The 25,802-nt window shown below is 36.3% G+C and overlaps 1 protein-coding gene across 5 annotated transcripts in view; it reads right to left on the bottom strand.

Annotated features, from left to right (window-relative positions):
* Window positions 1-25,802, bottom strand: part of arhgef10la (Rho guanine nucleotide exchange factor (GEF) 10-like a) — a 170,483-nt gene that overhangs the window by 133,119 nt on the left and 11,562 nt on the right. Inside the window, exons 2-12 of one of the 5 annotated variants that reach the window (XM_058373473.1) lie at window positions 24,830-25,021; window positions 24,487-24,514; window positions 19,598-19,698; window positions 15,897-15,980; window positions 15,561-15,688; window positions 13,071-13,154; window positions 9,616-9,724; window positions 7,490-7,593; window positions 6,504-6,581; window positions 4,021-4,200; window positions 988-1,104 (exon numbers count right to left, since the gene is read on the bottom strand). In XM_058373473.1, coding sequence (XP_058229456.1) covers window positions 988-1,104; window positions 4,021-4,200; window positions 6,504-6,581; window positions 7,490-7,593; window positions 9,616-9,724; window positions 13,071-13,154; window positions 15,561-15,688; window positions 15,897-15,980; window positions 19,598-19,698; window positions 24,487-24,514; window positions 24,830-25,016 — 1,200 coding nt within the window. In that variant the 5' untranslated portion in view covers window positions 25,017-25,021. Of the gene's footprint in view, window positions 1-987; window positions 1,105-4,020; window positions 4,201-6,503; window positions 6,582-7,489; window positions 7,594-9,615; window positions 9,725-13,070; window positions 13,155-15,560; window positions 15,689-15,896; window positions 15,981-19,597; window positions 19,699-24,486; window positions 24,515-24,829; window positions 25,022-25,802 lie in introns of those variants that run through there. The other 4 variants (XM_058373474.1, XM_058373476.1, XM_058373475.1 and 1 more) reach the window with 4 other exon arrangements.

Raw genomic sequence — 25,802 nt, 5'->3', positions numbered from 1 at the left:
TAATAATAACAATTAAACAATCCATTAATCAACTGGTTTTCTAATTAATTATTGACTAAATATCACATGTACCTAGATCATTTTATTCATCATATATTTTAACACTAAAAAATCTCATACAATAATATAACGTTTTATACAACATTTAATTCTTTCTTGCGTTTTGCTATTAAAGGCTGAATTTTTAGCATAGAATTAGCAAATAAACATTATATATATATATATATATATATATATATATATATATATATATATATATATATATATATATATATATATATATATATATATATATATATACTTAACCCCTTAACAAGATTGTATCTTCAATCAATATCACAATATCATTAAAAATAAAAAACAAAAGAATAAGAGAATTTCTTCTTCTCATGATCACCAGGAAATTCTTCAAGCGTGTACCAAGCATGAGATTATTATAGACAGATATTAGAGCTTATTAACCATGATTTGATTCTGTATTTGAACGTATTTCCTTCTGAAACAGGAAGTTGCATTTCGGAGGGCATGTTTCGAAAAGGTTCTGTGTAGGATTTTATTTTTTACTGCAAATTTGACCCATTGAGACCATATGAGACTTCCAGCCACTGCATGATTGTTACTGTTACTGACTCGCAGCAGGGTTTTCTGGGGGTTTTTTTTATTTACCTTTTGTCTGCTTCCAATAAAGAATTAAGCTACCATGGGGTAGAGGAAAAAGTCGGCCTTTTAAATTTTCAACACACAAAGGGATGTAGAACAACATACAGGAAGCTGCACATCCAGGATTATGGAATATTTCATGTTTGATGCTAGCTTCCTGCTACTGTAATGCACCCAGGGTGAGATAAACCTGCTCTAGAATGCATAGGATTGGACACAAATTGGATAAATCAATAAAAAAATAAATATGTTGATAAAAACTGTAAAATGCTGTAGATGTAAAAGGCTCTCCAGTAATTTCCACCCTCACACAGGAGATCAACTCACCTTCAGGAACTCCAAGAAGGCTGGTTTGGATAAGCAGGCTTTCTTGATGAGGGCCATGGCGTTGGTGAAATTATTGACGTAATCACTGTACACATCCAGCACCATGGACTTGGAGAACTGAGGATATGGAGAATAAAAAAAATCAGTAAGCGAGAATCACAGGGAAAAGGAGTGCATGATAATCAAATCTCTGATTTAATCAAATCTACCTGGCTGTACAATTCACACTGGCTAAACTACGCAGATTAATTTGGCCGCGACGGCCGAGTCTTTTTGACTCCGCAAATGAAAACTGCAGGAATCTTGGCGTTTTTCTCAGGGCCTGGCGTGATTGCAGGGCTGAAGCGAGAGGGAAATGAATAGTAATTTTCCTGTGGTACTTATAGAGCTGATCTGTTTGCCACCTCTGCAATCCAAACACCCTTCACAATCCATTACAGCTAGTCATATTGAGCTCTAGCAAAAAAAAATAAATAAATAAATATCTTTAAAAAAAATAAAGCAGCTATCGGCTTTGATTGAATCCAACCGGTGGTTCAGATAAGTGGCAGTGCATGTAGGAGAAAATTAACATCCAGGTATACATCGGAATAGATGGCAACTAATGTATAGGGTTGATGTTTTTTTTTAGCAAATTTATGTATTGTATCAGTAAGATCTTGTTACATAACGTTATCTTGGGGGAAGAAAAAAAAGAAAAGAAAAATCTCCATTAGCTCTTCATGCTTATGGGCTTGTGTGTAAATCCCAACAACATCAATAAGGCCAAGTGGGCTCTTTTAACTGGTGAATAATGAGCAGGCCCTGAAGATGCTCTCTGCATGGAGGGTCATAGCTGTACACTCATTCATTAGGCCATTAGCCTTCCCGCAGTGTCGTGATGCTAACGCATCTCTCATCACCCCGTGATAAAGAACACCATCTTTGCTCGGCGTAATTGCTTCATCATTTGAAGCGGGTCAGCATGATATAGCGATATAACCTGCTCGCTAATGCTTTGCTCTCGGTTAAAGCTTTTCTTTCATTTCTTTCTTTTCTCCAGGTAGTTCTGCTCTAAAAAAATTAATATTTTATAGGAAAGCGAGAGCATTCATTTACGTGAAATGGATGTGCTTGGCTTGTGCTTGGATCTCCTACGGAAGTCGCAAAGGTTCATGTTCAGGAAATTAGAGCTGCTGGACTACGGCAGGTCTTTCTTGCTTTCACATTGTGGAGTTGATTGACTCTACAATAACTTTCTGTCACTTCAGTCAGACTTCTCTATGGTATGTAATATGACCTCTAACCTAGACGTTAAATTTGCACCATTTTCGGTTCTGAGCGGCTTTTTCACCAGCGTCTCTTTGAATTCGTTCTGCATGAGAGGCCTAAATTTCAGGCGAACGTGAAACGAAGCAGTCTGCTTCGAACCTTTTGTGTTTAGGGGAGAATGAAATACTGCAGGCTGCTCAGTGATGCCGCTTCATGGTCATGGGCTCGGTTTACTGCGTATGCAGAGTTTTCAGGTTCACTCTGTATTCATGTGGGTTTCTTCTGGGTTCTCTGGCTTCCTCTGAGTTTCCAGAGTGACCACTTCTTCTTTCCGGATCTGCCTAATTCCTGCAGACGTTCTACCCCTGATTGGAGTCTCATGGCTTGGTGGTGCTCACTGCTGCTGGGGATAGATCTGCATAGACAGCCTGTGACCCAGGGGACTTCTGTGAATAGAACCACTCGGAGACCATCACGGCATCTTTAAACCATTATTGCCTCAGTCAGCGTTCGGCAGGAAGGAATTAGTGCTATATCTAAAACTCAGAGACTACACTGACCTATTAGTTCCTCAAGAGCTCATGGTTGCATAATTCTTTATGAATATAAACTGTTAAAGAAAGGACATGATTTACTGTCCAGTGTTCCTCTCAAGGTTTCTTCCTCATATCATCTCAGGGAGTTTTTCCTCATCACTGGTACCTCAGGCTTGTGATATCATTTTTTCTATATTTCTATACTTCTGTAAGACTACTTTGAGACAATGACCATCGTTAAAAGCGCTATACAAATAAATTGAATTGAATTCCTCCGATTGTATATACTGCTAGCGCTTTTACCAACAGACACTGTCACAAAGCAGCTTTAAAGAAATATATAAATGATAAATTTTATATTGAAATGTGTCCCTGATGAACAAATGAGAAGCTACTGTGTTTTCCCTGCTACAACAGAAAATTGTAACCAGGAAATCCATTTTATCTTTAACATGAAGTCTGTCTTGCTGGAAACTGATGGAAACTGTTCGTTGCAATTGCATGCCAAAGCTAGCTTCATGCTCTCTAAGGTATCCTATCCACAGGAATCCCATGTATCTCCAGGCTGATCGTGTGGAGCATCTTCACCAGCCTTAAAGTGATGAGACTCCAACCAGAAATAGGGCATCGGGATGGATCCAGTGTGCAGAAGAGGTCATGATCACTGGTATCAGTACCACATCCCAGTAGGCAGACTGGCTATGCAGAATGGCCTTTATGTGTAAATAAGTGTGTGATTGTGTGCGCGTCGGGACCTGGGATGAACTGCTCGAGTGTTACTCAGAGCCTGAGAGGAATTTTAAACAATGCATATGTTACAACAACAACAGGACAGAGAAAAATCCATCACTTTTGCTAACTATATGCTACCGCAGTAGCGAAAAAGTACAGACATTACGTAAAAGTTTTGGATAATAGCGTTTAATTAAATTAGCGTTTTTAAATTTGCGTTTTTAACAACGGACATTGTCTCCAAGCAGCCTTATAGAAACATTGAATATTTGTATAATAATAATAATAATAATCATTATTAAATTTATATTTTTTATATAATTAGTTAAAATTAAATTTACACTAAACAGGCTCAGTCATATATCAAAATATTCATATTCATAGTCATATATGAAAATATATATATTTCTTAAAAAGCTATATATCAAAAGTCTTAGCTAACTTCAGGGTTAAAGCAGCAGCTACACTTAACCACCCTGTGGGGGAAAAAAAACACATGAAGCGTGTTTCTCACCGAAGCAACAAAGAGGTCTCCAATCTTCTCGCTAGCATCCCACTCTGCCACACGGGAAGCCAAAGCAATCTGGAACATGCAGTGGCACTGAGTGATCTCCCTCACACGGAAGAAAATGGGCCTGATCTTCCTCAGGCTCAGGATGCGAGGTTCAGCCTCCATCAATGGCCTTTGGTACTCCTGTGAAATGATGGGAATTTTTTTATATATTTTCTTTTCAATTAGCTGTCACTTTAAGATGCGATATTACCAAAGTGTCTTGTTTTAACTTGAAAAGAAAGTAGGGATAAGAAAGTGGGATGCCTTTGAATGAAAAGGGGCGATTTAATTGCATTTATGCGTGATTAATTAAAAATTCAGCATGAAATCGTGCTTTTGAAAATGACTGGAATTTGATTCGAGGAGGAATCAAATAGCCCTCATTATCAAAGCGCTGATAAGTTCTGTGATCCTTTAATTAATTTTCATAGCACTATTAACGTCCTTTTATTTAAGAATGCATCCATGAAAGTTAGGCAAGCTTGTATTTTTATGTCTTAGTCATGCTGTACTCAATGTAACCTGCATAATTAGCACTCTGATCAAAATCAATAGGAAACATTAGCCTGTTTTCTAGTTACAGCTTTGGTGGGACTTGGTACACACACACACACACACACACACACGAACACACAAACACACACATACACACACAGAAAAACAGAAATGTGGTCAAGAATAAACAGCGAGGTCTTAGTCATTAAAAGCTTAGATACTTTGTAGTTAGACTGTGGAAACAATAGATTTTTCATGACTACTTTTCTTTCCTCCCCCACGTTCTCTACTGCTAATGAATTATCGACAAGGACAAATTAAGGCTGAGGAAGAGCCAAAGGGACTCTGCTTCTCTAACAAGGCCTACAGCGGCAACTCCAGAACTCAATTTTTCTCTTTTTTTGGTTACACCCTCACCGATTATTGGGCCGTCTAGTCGATGTAGCTTTATCGCCAAATGCACTTGTTGAGTACATTATCCCGATGATGCGAGACATCCTAATGAGAACTCGAAAAGCAAAAGACTATAGACAGAGCTTTCATTCCACAACAAAGGTGGGAAGTTGCGTAGATCCAGATTTCTAGATTTCATATACGACCCATTTGTCATTGATCCGCGATTCAATTTAGACCGGTGCCTCTGCCTGGGAAGGGAAATGATAATAAATGCTTTTGCCTGCACCTGCTGAGATCGTAGATTCATGTAACTGGAGTCTGAGACGGCAGATTGGGTTTCGGTTAAAAGGATGCATAACTCGGTATGAATCTGATTACAAAACACATTAAAAGTCAGGCTTCATTTCAAGCTTAGAAATCATTTGTAGATATTCCAGGCATTATATTCCAGGCACGGTCCGAGAGGTTTATATAGTCGCTCAGTGAATGAGAGAACTTGGAGAACCTTTTAAAATGCATGCAATAGAAGAACCAACGTAAAGAAAATAATCAGTGAGGGTGGGGTCATGAAGAATGCAAGTTAACTGGTCAGGTTGATGGTACCAGTTTCCTATAACAGCATGTCCTCAACCATTTTATTCCCTTGTTATGTTTGCCAATGACTAGATTCGAACCAATATATAATTTTGCTATAAAACATAATAACAAAACACATAATAGTTAATTCATTAATAAATATTATCTCTACTTATAAACCCATTTATTGGCATAACTGCTTAAAGTTTAATAAATAAATAAAAACAAACAAATCTGTAATCTGTACAATGTATTTTTAAATCTTTTAGATTTTTTTAGATATAAATAACACAAATATTATCCGACTTATAAACCCATTCATTGGCATAACTGCTTAAAGTCTAATTATTTAAAAAAAAAAAAAAACAATTCTGTAATCTGTAAAATGTACTTTTTATTTAAATAATAAAAATATTATCATAAAATCCACTTATTAGCCTTACAGCTTAAAATATAATTAATATTAAAAATGAATTAATAATTTAAAAAAATATTTTAGATCTTTTAAAAACATTTTAGATATCAATAATACAAATATTATCCCTACTTATAAACCCACTTTTTATTATCATTACTGCTTAAAGTCTAATATAAAAAAATAAAAAATAGAAAAAATCTGTAATCTGTATGATGTATTTTTTCAGATCTTTTAGATTTTTTTAGATGTAAATAATGGAAATATTATCCTTTCTTATGAACCCACTTATTAGCATTACTGCTTAAAGTCTAATAATTAAAAAAAAAAAAAATTCTGTTATCTGTAAATTATATATATTTTTAGATCTCTAGGAATTCATTCTAACCCTTAGGAGCTTTTTTATGCTGAAACAGTAGAAAGTCTAAATCAACAAAATATTTAAAATGTACTTTATAATACATTTTAATTTTACAGTATACAACTAACACAAAATTTCAGACAGATATGGATAATTTTTTATTAAAATACAACAAAACACAACCGTTTGAATACGACTCACTTGAAGGATTCTTTTGAGAGACTCCAAGTAACTTCTTTCACTTTGCACAATGGAGCCTAGAATGTGACGCCGAACAATCTGAAAGAAAAAAACAAAACAAAACAAATTAAAGAAATTAAAACTGGAAGCGATTTTACAATTTAGGCAATTCATTTTCAGCTGTTTAACTCTGAGCAACTGTCAAGTCCTTAAGAATTTACTTAAATAATAAAACTAAACACTTTGAGGGAACAATTTCTAATTCTGATTCTTAAGTACAGGTTCAGCTGTGTGGCCTTAGCTTACTATTAATCTCTGGTACAGTTGTTAGCATTATGGTTAAAGGATTCAGGGCTGAGGTCAAACACAGCCAGTGCCACTGGAAATCTTAAGGCCAAGCAGCTATTACACTTTCAAATATTCCAGACCGAATTTGCAAATTCTCTTGAAAGTTGTTCAGACTCCTGCAGGATTTATGCAGATTCCATGGCATATAACTGGGTTGCCAAAAGTCTTTAATTAGGCGCATGCACAAAAAAAAAATTATTTGATATTTCATCAAGACCGATGTGGCTCTAATCACAAAAACAGTGTTAATACTCCAAATAAAATATCCATTTTATTATCTCACAACAATTTTGGAGAGTTTGTTGTAAAATGATTGCCAGGTTTCTAGTAACTTGATCTAATCATGCTAGTTATCTCAACGAGTTGTCTACGCCTATGCATTATGCCAACAATTAGGCTGCTTTAATTACTCCATGTCAAACTTTGGACATGCAAACAGAAAAGACATCGAGTCTGTGACGAGACCAATGACCAAGTCTCAGGAAAAATGCCAGTAAGTCTGAGACCATTCCAAGTCAATACAGAAAACTTGAGAGGACTTGAGAGCGAGTCCTATTGCACTAATAGGATTGTGAAGACAGTAACTTTAAACACTTTTTAAATGATTCTTTCTCTTTGAATTACTTCACACATACACACACACACACACACACACAGACCTGGTGACTGCTGAGTCCATTTGGCATTGGGCCCAGTTGTGCAGGAGGATGCTTGGCTTCAGAAACCATCACATCCAGATAGCCGGCATCATCTTCAGCTTCATCTGTAGTGACACATAAGAGGGCAGGTGTTACAGAAAGAGAGCATTAATGACCTGATGTATCCATGACCATTACAGGCAGGTGTATATTTAATCAGATCTTTTTTTTTTTTTTTTAAATCCTCTACAATCCACAATTTTCGTCGGATATATTTTCGATTCTTGTTGTATTTTATTGTAGGCTCTCACCAAATCAGAGAAGAATCAGTTATTCTATTTTTTCCATCTCGGTTCCTTTCAAGGTTACTTCCTAATGTTCTCAGGAGGTGTTTCCTTTCCAGTGCTACCTTCGATTAGCTCATTATTGGTCTAGACACTGAGTTCTGCTCTGGAAGTCATTTGGTTCTTGAAATTCTGTCCTACTTAGAGTGATTTTCGGAGAATGCAAGCTTAAACAGTGCTGCAAATCTGAAGCAGAACACCAGTGAGCTGATCTAAGCCACATCCAAACACACTTTCATTTCACAAAGAATTACAAAGAAGACTGAAAAAAAAAAAAAAAAAAAGATAAAGATTTCGCACTGAGACAGACACAAAATCCTTCGGCTTCTCAAACAGGGTTTGGTAAGCATTGCGGTTAATGACTGGAATAGTAATAGCGTCAGGCAGAATCAACACGTTTAATGTTACATTGGAGCCACAACAGATCAACAACTGAAATGAGAATGAGGATCAAGGTGGATCATGATGTCTGACTTCGGCCTGCATTTTTAATTCATTCATCTTCGGTAAGATCGTCATCCTGGTCAGGGTTAAATTTATCAAAAGAGAGCTCACCCCTTGAAATATATCCTGCAGGCAAGCCAAACAGATTTCTGCTGGTTACATTTCATTCATTCTGATGAAATTGTAGATTTCTTTAATCCCACCAGAGACGATTTGCATAGACACGGTGAGTCATCTAGGCTGGATGTTTGGTTGGTCAAGATTTTACTAAATGAAAATTTCTGGATCGTGAAAATATCATTGGTCAGGGTTAAATTTGATCAATAAGGTGAGAATAACACCCTGCATGTGGATGGTAGTCTATTGCAAGGCACCATTAAGACCAATACACACTTAGGAGCTATTTAGCACAGGTATTCACCTTCTGGTATGGTTTTGGGATGTAAGTTGTCCTTATATGTCACATATACATTACTGGACAGTGAAATTCTTTCTTCACATATCCCGTCCTTGGATGGTTGGGGTCAGAGCGCAGAGTCAGCCTTGCTGCAGCACCACTGGATTAGGGTGGGTGCTCAAGGGCCCAATGGTGGCAGCTTGGCGGTGCTGAGACTTGAACCCTGATTTTCTGGTCAATGAACCAGAGCTACCACCACCCCATAGACCAAAGAATGCCTCAGAAGCCACACACACAATAACCTAAGCTCAAGAGACCAGCTTTGCTGCATGACCTGCTTTATAAACATCTCTCCCAGGATTCATTATTATCAGCTAATCATTTCTTTGCAAATTTCTACAGGCACTATTATTATTATTGTGCAAAATTCCCCTTTTTTACCAGTTACTTGCAAAACTGAAGCTCTGGCCATTGCAAAAACAAATATCAAATCCCCTTACCTCAATTTTCAATCCTTTATTATTGATACAAGAATTATTACATGTTTACGCATACAACTTTTTTGTTTGTTTGTTTGTTGTTAACCGATTGCAGCTCATAGTGTAAAATCTCGGAGGTCTAGTCAAAGCTAACAAATGCTTTGTAAATGTATACCCACTAGCGGTGTGACATACATGATTTACCATGGCATGGAAATCCATTATCCCAAGCACAGCACACCCCTTGAAATATCCTACAGGCGATCCGAACAGATTTCCGCTGGTTGAATTTCACTCATATTCGTTCTGATGAAATTGTAGAAGATGAAAAGAGAAAATACCATCTCTAATCCCACCAGAGACGATTTGCGTACAGACAGTGAGTCGTCTAGCCTGGATGAATGGTTGGTCAAGATTTTCCTAGGTGAAAATGCCTGGATTGTGCAGATATCATTTGAAAGGAAAGAAGTAATGATGTTTTACCTGACTGGTCCTTCTTCTGGAGAAAGGAAACTTTCCTCATGACTGCCATCTTGGTTTTCTCCAGGCCATCTTTAGTCCCACTGCGTGCTGCTCTCATGAGCTGGTGCATCTGCAGTGGTAGAGAAAGAAAACCGTGAAAAACATGGCATGATATCATGATATCGTATTATACTTCCATATCATCCAGCTTCCATCCACTATTTAGCATCCAGAGCAATCCCTGATAAAGACTTGCTTACGTTTGGAAATAACAAACAGGACATTCAACGAGAAATCTTTAGACTTAATGAGCTCTAAGTGGACAGAAAGCAATAATTACAGTACAGTACATTATTGTTTCAAGAGCAGAGCTGAGAAAGAGCCGAGATGCAAAAAGAAAATGAGTAGAAGTAGCACTCGAGCCCATCATTCAATGATTATAGCGACATAAAAAGAAACACTGCACCAAAAAACATTTGATTTGTGGTAATGTCTGAAAGAACCGTAAAAGTTTCAGCAGTTGTTTGTCTCTTTTAGTGTATTAGCCATCCAGATTATGCCGTCCAGAATGATGACAACAACATTTGTCAGTGCAGCGGCGTACATATAATAATGACGGACTATAAACTGATCTTAATAGAGAGACAGACAGCGGCGAGAGACTGAGCAGGAGCAGAGCAGGAGAAAGTATTCATTTTTCTCGTTAGTTAGTGAGTCAGTCCATCCCACAGAGTCAGGTCTGTAATTTTGTAATTATTAAGTGAATCTAAAAAATCTTTTCAGTGAAAAGAATGAAAAGAAAAAAAAAAACAGGGAAAATTATAAAGTCACATAAACTACATCATGCGATACACAATATAGGACAGGACACAAATGACAAGGCACTAATCACAAGTTTTAAATAAGACTCGCACAAAAGGATGCGCAGTAAAAGTCTTAGCTTGGCTTGGCGAATAATAATTATTATGTGCACAGAATTTCTATAGATGCATAAGTTTCCTTGACGTTTTGAGAGAAAAAAAATGGTCATAGATGCTTGACATAGCTTAATTATCCATTTACATATGAATTTCCAAAAAACAAGGCATGTCAAAAAACATGCAGAAAGATTGGTTTTACGCAAATAGTAACATAGCGTTTGTACAGAATTGACGCAGATGCATATTCTTATCGGGAAAAGAAAAAAAATGAGAGCTGAATTATTAATTTACACATGAATTTTAAAGCTAATACATGGGCAAAATATTTCCATAAAGGTCTCGGATTGGAAATATACAATTATTTCTATAGGATTTATACAGAATTTATGCAGCTGCATAAGAGCCCTTCTGTTTTTCAGACAAAATAAGGGCAGAAGTGAACGGCATCCCTGATTTAGGTATGAATTTTAAAGACGATGCATTTCAATAAAAGTCGAACTTTTACAGAAGTACAGATCTATGGGTACAGTGTTTATAGAGAATTAATGCAAATGAATATTGTTTCTTCTCTTTTTGAGAAAAAAATAGATGCTTGGCATATGCTTGGCATAGTTGTACAGCTGAATGATTTACATATGAATTTCAAGACAAGGTACAAGACAAGGCATGCCCAAAACAATGCACAACCAAAGACTTGGCTTGGCTGTATGAGAATAATTATATAGTATTTTTATAGAATTTAAGCAGATGCATCATGAGCTTTCACTTTTTCAGACAACAAAGGATGAAAGGGAATGAGACTTGAATTATTCATTTACATATGGATTATAAAGACATTATTTGTTTAAAAAGGCTTGGCTTGGAAATATGCATCTCTTTATATAGCATTTGTACTGAATTTACAGAGAAGTTAAATGGATTTTTAACAAAAAGACGTACCATAAAAACTAACAATTTTGGGTTAGCGTTATGCAACAAATTATATATTATTTGCAGATACAATAAATTAATAAATAAAAAATAAATTAATAAAAATAAAGTACATAATAATAATAATAATAATAATAATAATAATAATAATAATAATAATAATAATAATAATGAAAATAAATAAATAAATAAATAAAAAAAAATAATGTGAATGACAGCTGAATTATGGATAAAAATAGAAATTTGTATATGAAGGCATTGCCAAAAAAAGATGCACAATAAAAGTTTTGGTCTGGAAATATACAACTTATAAACTTATAAATCTTCTGTGAAAATCTAACTATATAGTGTTTATGTATGTGTAGTGACAATAACCTGGTTGCATAAGTTTGCACACCCTTTTATAATTTGCTGTCTTCGGAGTTCAACTTTAATTATCATACAGCTATCGTCAATTCACATTTTCTTGGTTTCATCTGACCGGTCTGCTAAAACTTACAAAGCATTCACCGTATCTCACTTGTTAAAAGTTATTGATCAGGAAAGGGGTATAAAAGACTTCCCAAAACATTAGAAACCCCCCATGAAACCCCCTTAAAGGCCAACATCATCATCAACAACAGACAGAGAAAACAGAACACCCCACTGACATCGCCAAGAACAGGACATCCCTTTAAAATCTATAAAAGGACAAGACAAAAACTTACCATGGAGGCTGCCTAGACACCTACGGCAACATGAAAGGATCAGCAGGAATATCTAACTTGCAGTATTGCTTGCTCTCTGCATGTGATAACAATACCTCTTATTCTTCAAATGTCTCTTGACTACGGCGTAGGATGAGGCTATAGACAAAAGCCCTTTCTCATAAAAAAAAATTAAATAAATAAAGATTTTTTTTTTTTTAAAAAATCCAAGCTCAACTAAATCATCCTAAACCGTGTTGCAAAATGTGTTAAGGTCTGATGAGGCAACATACCCCTGGTGCAACATGGTGGTGGTAGCATCACTGTATTTTAAAAGGAATCATGAATAGGTACAATTAATATTGATAGACTGAAGTGTGAAAACTTCACGTGTCTGCTAATGAGCAGAAGTTTAAAAGGAATTCCACCTTTAAAAGCAATTCCACCTTTAAGTGCGACAATGACCGAAAAACATCATACATCCAAAACCAACAAAGATAAGATATAAATAAATATAATATAATAAAATTTAAATGAAATACTCTCTCTATATACAAAATGTACACAAGAAGATCAATGACCGAGCCAAAGCCTAAACTTGACTCCAACTAAACCTTTGTGGAGTGACCTTAAGCAAGCTGTGCATAGGAGATGACCTTATAATTTGATGGCTGTAGAAAGTTTTTGCAAGGTGGCTTGGGAAACTTTTGGCAAAAATGACCCAAATTCTTACCCAAAACAACTGAGCGGTGCAATAAAATCACAAGCTGCTTCAAGGTATTAGTTTAGGGGTGTGCACCTTTAGGCAGCCAAGTTATTAGAATGTTTCATATTGAAGGTGTACAAAGTTCTGGTGTGATGTTTACACAGTAAACTCAATCATTTTACTCTACGTTAAACACAGGAGCACATCATCTTACCAGCTACGGTGATTTTATACCTGATACTTTCCCCCCAGTTTTGAGGCTAACTCCCTCTTGGTCTTGGCACAACGTTCCCGAAGGCGACGTACATCAGGAGGGAGCTACAGAGCATCGCATCGGCAGCCACAGAGTGGTGCAGAGGTCAGGGATGGATATAAAGGAGTAAAACAGAGAGGACAAACAGAGGGACTTCAAGGTAAATGGTAAAAGCAGACGCAACAGGGTTAAGTAGCATGAGTGGGGGATAAGAAGAAGGCATGGATTTAGTTTAGTTGTAAAGCTTAAGCAATGTAGGGCAAGGATTTACTACCTGCCCTTTATATTTTTTCTCTTAATCAGATTCATCATTTTGAAAAGATGTGAATAATAATAATTATATCTATGTAATATTATTTATAGTAACAATGACACAGAGACATGAATGCCAGATGCTAAATGTATTAAAAGCGAGTATTATCGTTCATGTGGTGATGGATTCGGTGAGGAAGGAGTCTCCAGTGTCAGACAGAGACAAAGCTATACTATAGAGAACTCATTCATTCATTCATTCATTGTCTATACCCGCTTATTCCTAGGACTATAGAGAACTTTCTTGGTAAAATAAAACAAGTAGAACTTTTGTAGAGACAAGGTGAAGGTATGAGTGTGTATAGCTGCTATAATAACATTACCTATAGGAATAAATGGATGATAAATACAATGTGTCATGAACATTTAAATACAGAAATCTAGTGATTGGTAGATTGTTGTGGTATAAGTGGAATAAACCATGCCAGGAAGTCGGGTCCAGGCTGAAAATGGCATTTCAAAAGACTTTTATTTAACTTTTACTGAAACTGTGACTTGGTTATTTATTGGAGTTTTTGTTTTATTTTATTTTTATTGTGATTATCTGTAACCAGTACAATGTTTTTATTTATTCTTACTTTCCTTCCTTCCTTCTTTTCAAATTATGAGTGAATGCATAGAGGAAATCTATAGATGTTGTGTGTGTGCCATTTATTTTATACTTATCTTTGATGTATTTTATTTCTATAATGATTATCTAATTTGTTCATTCATTCCTTCCTTCATTCATTCATTCATTTCTTCCTTCCTTCCTTTCTTCATCCTTTAAAATCACTCCTTCCTTCCTTCCTTCCTTACTTCTGTCTTTCTGTCTATCCGTTCTTCCTTCCTTCCTTATTTCCTTCCTTCCTTTCTTCCTTCCTTCTTCTTTTAATATCACTTTTTCGGTCCTTCATTCCTTCCTTCCTCTTTTAATATCACTCCTTCCTTCCTTCATTCCTTCCTTTTTTAATATAACTCCTTCCTTCCTTCCTTCCTTCTTTCCTTCCCTCCTTCCTTCCTTCCACTTTTAATATACCTCTTTCCTTCCTTCCTTCCTGTTTTAATATCACTCTTTCCTTCCTTCCTTCCTTCCTTCCTTCCTTCCCTTCCTTTTTTAATATAACTCCTTCCTTCCTTCTTTCCTTCCTTCCTTCCTTCCTTCCTTCCTTCCTTCCTTCCCTTCCTTTTTTAATATAACTCCTTCCTTCCTTCTTTCCTTCCCTCCTTCCTTCCTTCCACTTTTAATATACCTCTTTCCTTCCTTCCTTCCTTCCTCTTTTAATGTCACTCCTTCCTTCCTTCATTATATTCTTTCAAATTATGAGTGGGGCATACGCAAAATGTATAGATGATGTGTGTTTTCCATTTATTTTATACTTATCTTATAGATAAATTCATGTATTCTCTTTATATGAGTGCATCTTAGGTAAATTGATATATAATAAAAATAAAAATAATTAATTAAAAATAAAGAAGTGGGTTTTCGACTTAGTCACACTGCAATGATGTATAATTATTTATCACGATTTTTGTATTCTGTGTTATTATTTCAAATAATTATTTATTTCATATTTATATAATTTTATATTATTTATTTGTTAATATATTATTTAATATCGCTCTTTTTGTATGTATAACTGCAAGCGTATTATATTTCTGCATTCTATCACTGCAGACGGCATCAGTAATTTTTATATTTCAATAAGAATACATCTATATTTAATTTTCCTTGGCTATTTAAACAAGCACACAATAATGGTAGAGTTAAAGCACAAGTTTTGATATGAAGAGAAAAAGTTCTGGATCACTTCGATATTAAAGTGTGTCATGTAATATTTAGTGTGCGAGTTCGAGCGGATTAGTGCTGCTCGGGTGAGACAGAGGTGAGGGCGGTGATAAGCAATTGGTTTCTCAGGGACTTCTGTCTGGGCAAAGCGTTCTCGATGGCAGCCTGACCTCAGGAACACGGAGAAGCATAAAGTGAGTGAAGTCAAAACCCCGCCCAGTGATGGGCAGCGAGAGAGGTGTGGGTGTGGGAAAGAGAACAAAGAGCAAATCTAGGTGCGTACTGCCCCCTTCTGGATGCAGGAGAACCATCCTTCAGCATTAGAGGTGTGCAGAATGCTGAAAAAGAGCCAGAGTATAATTTATATGGCAAAAAGATGTCATACACACACCTTGCTCCGGGAGGCTGCTTTCTCAGAGTCTGACTGCTCATCATAGCTCTCGAACTCGCTGGAACTCCAGCCGTTGTTGGGCCCCTGAGGGACTTCCTCTTTCTGTACATCCTCATAGATCATGTCTCCTGCCACACACACACACACAAGCTACTACAATCAGCACATCCCCATTGGACACAGGTAATGTCTGACTCCGAGACACATATATTCTGGGTGACAAATATAGAGTCAATGCATGAATGCACAGCTGCCATACAGATCATGCTCACACTGCTCTCTTTCACACACACACACACACACACACACACACACAAGCTTTGCATCATTACTGACCTTCTCCTGGAGACATGTCCTCACATGCCACGTCATCGTAGATCACCTCTGGGCTGCCCGTCTGAATATCATCCGAACCAGAGACTGAGAAAACATCACAGAGAAAATAAGGTGTGTGTTAGTGTGTGTCCAATAAACACTACTGAAGTCAGGAGTTCCCAAATTAGGGGTCATGTGGAAACAACTGATTTACAAATGAGGTCATATCAGGCTACATTAGCTCAGGAGTGGGATAATAAATAGTAGGCAAAATTCACAAAAAAAAATATGGCAGAATATTTATAGAAAATTAATTTACAGCTCTTAAATTTAAAAGGTAAAACATAAAAAAAAATGTAGGGTTGGTGTGGGTGGAGATTCAGGTAGAGGCAGGGGGAATTTCGAGCTTTCTAATTTTAGCATTTCACTAACTGCAAAATATAAATAAATAAATAAATAAATAAATAAGAGAAATAAGAGAAATAAAAAGAAATGTAAATAAAATAAAAGTATAGAAATAAAAAAAGAACACTAAGAAAATGCTGTCAATAGGTATAAAAAAAGCATAATAATGCAAATGTTAAAAACTAAAACTAATTAAACTAAAATTAAATCCAGATTATTCATTACTTTTTTTTTTATTTATTATTTTTTGAATTTATTATATTTACATATCTATTTTTATTCATTTTTCTCACTGTTTACTAGTCTATTCAAGTTTGTATTTAATTATTATTTTTTATATAATTAGGTTTTTTTTCAATACTTTTATTTAAGTTATTAATACATTTATTTAATTAATTAATTTTTATTTATTGATTGATTTATTTATTTTCTGACTGCCTTGTTAATTGTTGATACTCTTTTTGTGAGGTTTTAACTACCGCTGTGATTTTCAGTGGCCGAGCTGAATGCATCGAGTAGCATCAGCGAATGTTAAAAGATTTATGTGGGAAAAGGGACCTTGTGTGTGCTGCGATCACAAGTAACTTGTTCACCCTATCCTTTACCCCGGCCGTGTTTTCTCAGCTTTCCGGGACCAGCTGTTAGCTTCACTCCCACCGTGTCTTACCCAGTTTAGCTTACTTGGATTCCATTGATTCCCTTTTAAAACCTGATTTGTCTACAATCCTTTCTCCTCTGCATCACACCTCTAGAGGTCCCGTTTCCAGTTAATCCGAGAGAAAGGTTGCACTCAGAGTATTGGGAAACGGATTAGCCAGCAAGGATAACTAAGCTCTTGTCAGAGCCGGGGAGAAAAAGAAGGAAATGGCCGGCGGTTTTCAGCCTGAGGAAAAGCTCGGCTTTGTGGGATGTGTTCGTGACAGAGGGAGTGGAGACATTCAAAGTTCCTTAACCACAATTAGTCTGACTATCAGTGATTATCGGCTCAGCGGTGGCCTACGCTTGTCCCACGCATGGTGACTAACTGCCAGAGTGATTCATTTGCAATTTTTGTGCATGTTTAAACTACTTAAGGAGGAATTATACACTTGCTGCATATCCATCCCATCATTTAAGATGTGCCTTCCTGTCAACTGAAGCTGATAAAATCAAATAGGTTGGGGGTTCCATTACTTTTTAAAGCTGTAGTGTTAACCCTTGCTTCATAAAGTATACATAACCATGTTATAACAGGTTGGCATGTATACATTCCTTCCTTAGATCTTAATATTTTAAGCATCTTTGATTCTCCAGGGGAAAATATGAGGGCTGACTCTTTGTACAGTAACCCAAGCTAAGGGTTTTCAATTACCCCTCCATGCTAGCCAAGGTCCCAGGTTCTAACGTAACCTTTGACCTCAATTTCCTTTTTTCTAGCTTCTCATTTTAGGAGTTCATAAGTTCTAGAGCTCATTGCGAAGTCTTACCAATCTTCTAACTATTGTATAAGTTCTAAACTTTGTTTACTGCCTTAAACTCTGAGTACTCTTTAAGATGCTCCTTTGATAGCTTTTGGTATCAAAAACACCTGATCGGGTTTTGAGAATTTTTTTTATGAATATTGGGATACTGCACCCAAATCTGCTCCCAAATCTGGTCCATTGCATGTGGTCCATTGTGTCCATGTTGGCGATTAAATGTCTTTGTCATGTTCCACTCCACAGTGGTGGTTAATATGAAGCTTATATGAAAGCAGACACTCAAATCTTTGTAGTGTTTTATAAGTATTTCTGATTTTATACTAGTGGCTTGAAAGCAGCTCAAATTGATCTACAACCAGTAAATTCTCTGTAAGGTTATCCAACAGAGGGAAAAACATGTCTAAAACAAGTCCTGACTCATTTTATATCAGACTTACAGCCAGAAATTCATTCATTTTGTTTATATTGATGAAATGAAAATGTCCCATAAGCCAGTGTATCTGTAAAAAGAGTTAATCGGCCTACTGGAAAATTTGCCTACACTCGGGCTTCAAGAAGCTACAATTAACACCTAATTGAAGTCTAATTTAAAGGTTAATAAATAAGGAAAAAGCGTTTGGGATTCTGACTCCTGAGGTCTGACTCCTGAGGACGACAACTGACTTGTAGCCAGCAGCGATTTAGGGATTTGCTGTTGGCAAGGAGCAAGGATTTGCAAGTCATTGAAGACAGTCTTGTCGCGTACACGTATCCCACGTGGCCTGAGGGAGCTGCGGATATTTTCTTCTTCAAGTTCGCATCAAATATGAGACAGAAGGACAAAGAGCGAGGAAGGACAACAACGGTCACTGGTTTGACTCTTCGATCAAACCATCTGTAAAATCACCCTGAACTCGAAATAACGTGTTTAAACAGTTAAATCTGATTAGACAGATTTAGTAGCTGTGTTTAGTATAAAGGAAATATTAACCTCAATTCATGTTGACTAATATGTCATATAATAACATAAGAATTTACCTAAATCACAGGGCTACGTTTACATGTACAGCATTTCGCAGCGACAATGAGTGACGGCGAACGCTGGAGGCTAGATGTGGGCGTGTCCAGAGATGTTGAGAAAAGTTGAACTTTATGCAAATACAGAGTGAATCGGTGCAGAGACTGACAATGGGAGTAAGGACACTAGAGCTCACGTGATATGTGACAAACAACACACACTGCTTCCCCTTCAAGATGATATGATGCTGATATACACTGGGGAACTTTATACACACACACGCCAAATCATCCTCCCGAATGTTTCATTTTAGCAGCAAGAAGACTGCTTTATTGCCATGTTATATGCTAATTGTGCCACCCAGTGATAAAAGTCATCGTTATGGCAACCAGTAGTAGGGAAACGCCTACTGGTGACTTTATAGTACAGTGAATGGTGACTCAGATGTGTTTATTTCCCCAAAACGCTAACCTCAGAGCCCTCCATCATGAAGACTTTCCCGTGGTGAAGAACTTACTGAGACACCTTATAGAAATTTTCACTACACCAACAGTCGCTGTTTTAGTTACTATAGAAACAATCCTGTGTCAGAACAAATCATTATAATGCTTCAAATCAATATAATGACCAAAGAGATCAGAGAAAACAACAGCATGGTGGTTTAAAGAGGATTAATGAACTTCATCATTAAGATAAATTCATTGTTTTTCATTTATTAACCTTTGAGTGCATTTGCCTTAAACACTGCTGTGCTGCACATCATTTAATAGCACGTTACTACAGCGAGAGAGAGAGGAATCCTCGCACAAAATGGGCAAATTAATTTTTAGAGCTAGAAAGATAAGTGAGGAGAGTCTTACCTCCAGGAGAAGCTAATGCGCTGACTGCGGACTCTTCGGTCTTTACCGGTTCTGCAGCTAGAGCCTCAGCATCTCTAGAACAGTTCCAGCAAAAAAGGAGCCTAGTGTTAATAGAAAGCTCATTGTCAATGTCTCACAGTCATTAAAAAGCAGTGATGATGTGATCAAGCTGACGTTTTTGTTCAGTAGCTCTATCAGCATATATGTAAATATCTACACGTACAGCATAGCATTGTAAATACACCTTCATGTGACGGCTATTTATTTCTTTTAGTCTTTGGATTTTTGAATTTTATATACACATATATACACAAAAAGCAATTTTACATGTTTCACAGACCATATATATATATATATATATATATATATATATATATATAAATATATATATATATATATATATATATATATATATATATATATATATATATATATATATATGTGTATATATCTGTGGTCTGTGAAACATGTAACATCAGTGATGTTATATTTGCTTTGTGAGGAATTTTTATTTATTCATTCATTCATTCATTCATTCATTCATTCATTCATTTATTCATTTATTTATTGCTAACCCCTAGATTTTTTTTTACTTTTTCTTATTTTGCATATTGTTTTTTTATCCTTTATTTCATCATTATTTTCATCATTTAAGAGCAAACTGCTTTATAATCAAATTGTATATTATATATATTTATTTATTTATTTATTTATTTTAATTTTGTCTATTATTTTGTTTTTTATTTGTAGATGCATAAATTAAGTCATTTATTAAAAACTGTTTCAGTTCTCAACAGGAAGTGAACCAGACCTCAACGAACCAGACCCAAAACGTAAATAAATAATTTATTGGTTAAAATATGTTACAATAAATAAATAAATAAATAAATAAATAAATAAATAAATGTGGAGAGAGCGTTTTAAAACGCTGGATATGGCGCCCTCTGGTGGCCGAAAGAAGAGCTGTCTCTAGATCGAGATCCCGGTTCCATGCCGTTTTCAATGTAGACTATTTAGTTCTCGTAAATGTTCAATAAATATCTATATAAGATCATTGATTATACGTTTTTAGTACTAACATTTTATTTTCTGTCCCTGTGAATGTTCTGCTGTTATTAAAAATGAACATATAAACCATTAAAGCTGCATGAAATGAATCAACACCAATCTGAATGGTGGTATAATGTAATTCAGTTCAGAGTTGTTCAAATCAAGCCTCAGCTCCACAGTGTGCACTCTCGGGTGTTTACACAGTAATGAGAACTGATAACAATGGAGAGTCCACAGAGTCCATGCTGCTCTCATCGAGAAACCGTTTCCCCCCCAGAAGAATTCCAGTTCATTTTCATGAAACATCTTGGCACTTGTCTCCTCTACAGTTAGCTCACTAACACACACACACACACACACAAACAAAAAATCCACCCTCCTGACTGTCCATAGCCAGAGAGTGAGAGGGCATTGTGTGATATAGCTGCTATATTTTAATTAAAAAATGGCTAATTTTACGTCTCTAGATAAAAGTGAAGTGCAGGCAGGGATTTTACACCGAATATTAATCACAGCACTGAATACAAAGGCATCACAAAAGCAGTGTGTAACAGCTGATCCCAAGAGTCAGCATTTACAGCGGTGGGAAGAACAGGTGTTGTGCTGTAGAATGCTAATAAGAAAGCTGTGCGCTTTGTGCACTCCAGGACTTCCTCTCACTTTACACACACACACACACACAACTATACACACGATAACAGAAACGGAGCTGCTGACGAATATGCTTTTGTCTGCTGTTAACCCGCCCAATGATCTCAGGCTGAACACAAGGAGTGGCGGAATATTGCGTGTCTGGTGTTTACCTGCGTCTCCTCCTTTCTCCGCCTTTCTCTCGTCAGCGTTTTGCAAACATGCTTCCAGTCACTGCTGATTTGTGTGTGCTTGTGTGTCTCGTTCCCTTAATCCCTGAGCAATCATTACAAAGCAATGTGTCTTTTTTAGAATGTTGGAGGTGTAGAATTTCTACAACCCCTTTTTAAATCTTTAAACTAGCATCATGAGACACATTTATGTCTATATGAAAATATTTCTGCTGTTCGTGTGTTGGTTGGTGACGTATTTCCGTTATTGTCGGCAGAATCGGACATTTAAGAATCAGACACTATAAAGAAATGAATGAATTTAAGTCTGTTATACGATTTGTCAGGACGCTGTTGGGTTTCTGTGTATAGAGTATCATGACTCTATACTCTATACTCTGCTCTATAGAGTAAACGTGTCTAGCTGCTTAAGGGGAAAAGTGTGAGCAATATTTTGGGCAAACATATTTACAAATTAACACCTAGTATGCTAGGTAAGAAATAAGAAGTACTTATGAATAAACTACTAATACATGAAGCCCCGAGTGGCTACTTTTATATTAGGCATTAACTAATACTGAGAAGTGTGACATCACAAATAAATTCAAGGCTAAAGACCAGCTCCAAACAGACACAAACTCCATCTTTGGTGTTTGGTAAAAAAAAAAAGAGTTAACTTGCTTCGATTGATCCATGAGGATTCATGAAGTTTTTAGCCAGAAATGATGTGTTTTAGTCTAGGAAAAAAAAAAGTACAAAAAAATGTAAGCATTTTGACCACAATATCGGAGGACTGAAATTACATTGGAACCTCGCCATACAAATTGAATGCATCCGGGAGGCGAGTACTTAAGGAGAAAATTTGTATTGCGAAATGAGTTTTCTCAGAAGAAATAATATAAATGCAGATAATCCGTTCCAGCCACCCAAAAAAATGACCAGTATTACCAATACAAAGTGTGTGTAAACTGTACGGCTGCTTACAAAGAACTGACCCGAGCCAAGCATTCCATGTCAAGAGACTCCTCACAGGAAGTCGTGCCACCAAGCTTGGGCTAAAAATAGAACAGACCACCCACGCCACCAATCTGTCAACAAAAAGACGCCCGAAAAATCACCTAGCTTTTGAGCGCATGCCGAAGGCAGTGTTGGTATCGTGGGGTGACCCTTTCCGAACAGCTTTCACTCGCTTTGGTTAGCTTAGCATGGCTTTCCACTGACGCAAACAAGTTTTGAACGTACGCGCAACTTGGCCGTTTGTTTCGGTTAGGTTCGTATGCCGATGCAAATCTCTTGCAAAATTTCAGTTAAAAATTAAGAATGTCAGGAAGGGCATTCGTAAGCTGAGGTTTCACTGAATTGTTAAAATGTAACTTAACTTGTTAGGAACATTTCTGTCACGTGTCTCACAAACCCCCTTCACGATGAGCCCCTGGATCTGAAATCCTATGTTAATCTATTACTTTTCCACAATCTGTACCAACACTCCACTTGATAAACGAACACCGATGACACATAAATGCCACGTTTGCTCATTCCTACTCATTTTTACTTTGTGTAACCCGGGCTTCACCTCCTGACAGCAGTGCAATGGCAGCAAATGCTGACACCCACATTATCGAGTGGAAAAAATGCTATTGATAGCTCCAGGCTCTGGCTCTGCATTGACATCTCCATGGTGGAAATGTTCGCTCAGCAAAAATCTTCGACTGAAGAGGAGGCCATTTTTAGTCACGACTCAGGACTCAGGACAGGAAACCCCACAGGAACAGCAGCACCGGTTTAACACTCTGTCCTTCTCATCAAAAATAACCATGACACTCGACGACCCGGACGCTGACCCGCGAGGCTTCAGAACAACTACAAACGCTTCGTCTTACAACTTTGACACAGATCTCAAAATACTGCTGTATCTGTTTCCTACATATAAAATAATATGTTTTTTTTTGTTTTTTGTTTTCCTAAGGCACAATTTTAATTCAAAAGAAAATGGAGTCTGGACTCCATAAAACTCTCAATATTTTAGTGCAAATAAATGTAACAGTTTTTTCGTTGTGTTTTAACTGAATGTTTCTTACAGCGGTCATTTCATCACTATGAAAAATATTGTATCTTTGGATTAAACCGTTATTTCATTCTTGCTTAATAGTGTTGCATCAGCATTTTCAGAGAGCGTAGCATGACAATTATATCATTATTAAATAGAATGATTGCGAAACTTTTATTAAAACATGGCATTTTAGAAAACTTTTACAATGATGCAAAAAAGAATTCTCTCGAATCTGACTGATCAGAAAGTGTTGACTGATTTCCTGTTACAACAGTTCGGCCATTTCTACAGATTTCCACTGTATTCCTACGATCAGACACTGATTAAGAATCAGACACTATAAAGAAATGAATTAATTCTTTAATTAATCAAGTCTGTTATAAGATTTGTCAGGATGCTGTTGGGTTTCTGTGTATAGAGTATTGAGACACTAGACGTATGTAGCTGCTGAGTAACAGGGCAAATTATAAAGGGGAGAAGTGTGAGCAATCTTTTGGGTAAATAATATATCAGAAAATTAATATTAATTAATATATAAATATATATATATAAATGTTAATATATGAATAATAATATATAATAGCGTCTTCCTAAGTATTTTAATCCTTTACTGAGTTCTGATATTTTTCAGGTTTCTGTAATTTACAAAAATAAATACACGCAGCTCTTTCATAGCTTTAGCCTCCACAATGAAATCAAAATCAACATCCAATATGTTTGAATATGTTCGTTATTTAAATTTATATCTTCTATATTAATATTTCCATGCCAGGTTTAATATGTGAAAAGGTCAGTCGAGCTGCGGTGATCAAGTTCAGTTGGCAGGATCCTTTGGAGGAGAAAAAGCTTTGCAGTGACAAACGAGCTGTAAAATTTCAAGGAGTGCTCGTAACTAATTCTTTATAGCCAAAGAATAAGCAGAGGATCCAGCTTGGAATTATAAAAAAAAAAAATCAGGAGAAATGAAAAGTTATAATCAGACTACTTACTGATTTGGGCTTCTAGAGGATGACATATCTGGAAAAATCAATCAATCAATCAATCAATCAATCAATCAACTGCATGTAATTTATTGTTATATATACAACTGAATATGATTTTTGCTTCTCTCTCTCTCTCTCTCTCTCTCTCGACTGTAAGATGCTTGTTAGAATCTGGTACAGATTTTATTATAAATATATACGTATTATATTTCGTTTTAGAATAGTTGATTATTATTATTTATCTAATCCTGATATAAAATAATATCCTAATTTCATTTCTCTTCTCCTGGTGAGACTCTCCTGACCACCAGAGGCCGCTGTTTCCAAAAACGTTTTCTTTTCACAATACCTGTAGGACATGTCTTCTTTCCTGCATCCTCCTGAAGCTCGCTGTCTTTCCCTGAAGAAGATGATGTTGCAGAAACAGAGCTGTCTTTCTGTGTCTTGTCTCCATCTTTCAGTGTTTTTCCCTGACCTTCTTTCTCTTCATCATCATCTTCTGGAACGCACCTGGGCTGCTGAGGAGGTGTGCTCATAGGTCCTGGAAGAAGAAAGCGCAGGAGAAACATACTTTTATTTTTCTGGGATATCAGTGAAATGGGATTAATTTCTGCATAAGAGTTAGCACCTTGACTACATGTTAGTGCACGTTTGTTAGTTTATTTATTAGCCCCAGGTCCTAGTGCTCCAGCGCTTTACTCAACACTTATAAGCACAAGGGCTTGAGATAAAATGGCTGGTGTTTATCTACATTAAATAGCAATGGATCAATCTAAATTAGGACTGTACTCCCGTAAGTGCCATTTAATAATGCAGCTTCAAACGGCAAATTGCTCAATATAAACAATTTAAATAATGCAAGTTTAATTCACATCCTTTCCTATAGTGTTTGATTGAGTTAATTAATACATGAATTAACAAACATGTGCTTAAAGTGGGTGTAATTTATTCCCATCAGATCCACGTCATAGTTAAGGTTAGAGCTTCATTAGTTCAGAAGTTTTTGTTAAAGTTACATGACACTATTTACTAGGATCTAAACCCAAAAGTGTCAACTAACATTTTTCAGGCTTTGTCAGAATGAGACACTATGAGGTGGTGAATAAATTTATTGCTGCAAGTCTGTTATAAGATTTATCTGGACACTGTTGGGTTTCTGTGTATAGAGTATTGCGACTCTATACATGTCTAGCTGCTGACTAACAGGGCAAAGTAAAAGGGGAGAAGTGTGAGTAATCTCTCATAGCATTAGCCTCCACAATGGAAATCAAATCAACATCCAATGTGTTTCAATATGTTCATTAGTTAAATATAAATCTTAT

Source organism: Hemibagrus wyckioides, linkage group LG21 (assembly GCF_019097595.1).
Source record: "Hemibagrus wyckioides isolate EC202008001 linkage group LG21, SWU_Hwy_1.0, whole genome shotgun sequence".
Taxonomy (NCBI): Eukaryota; Metazoa; Chordata; class Actinopteri; order Siluriformes; family Bagridae; genus Hemibagrus; species Hemibagrus wyckioides.
The sequence above is the reverse complement of the archived record's forward strand: the minus strand, read 5'-3'. Positions and strand labels throughout refer to the sequence as shown.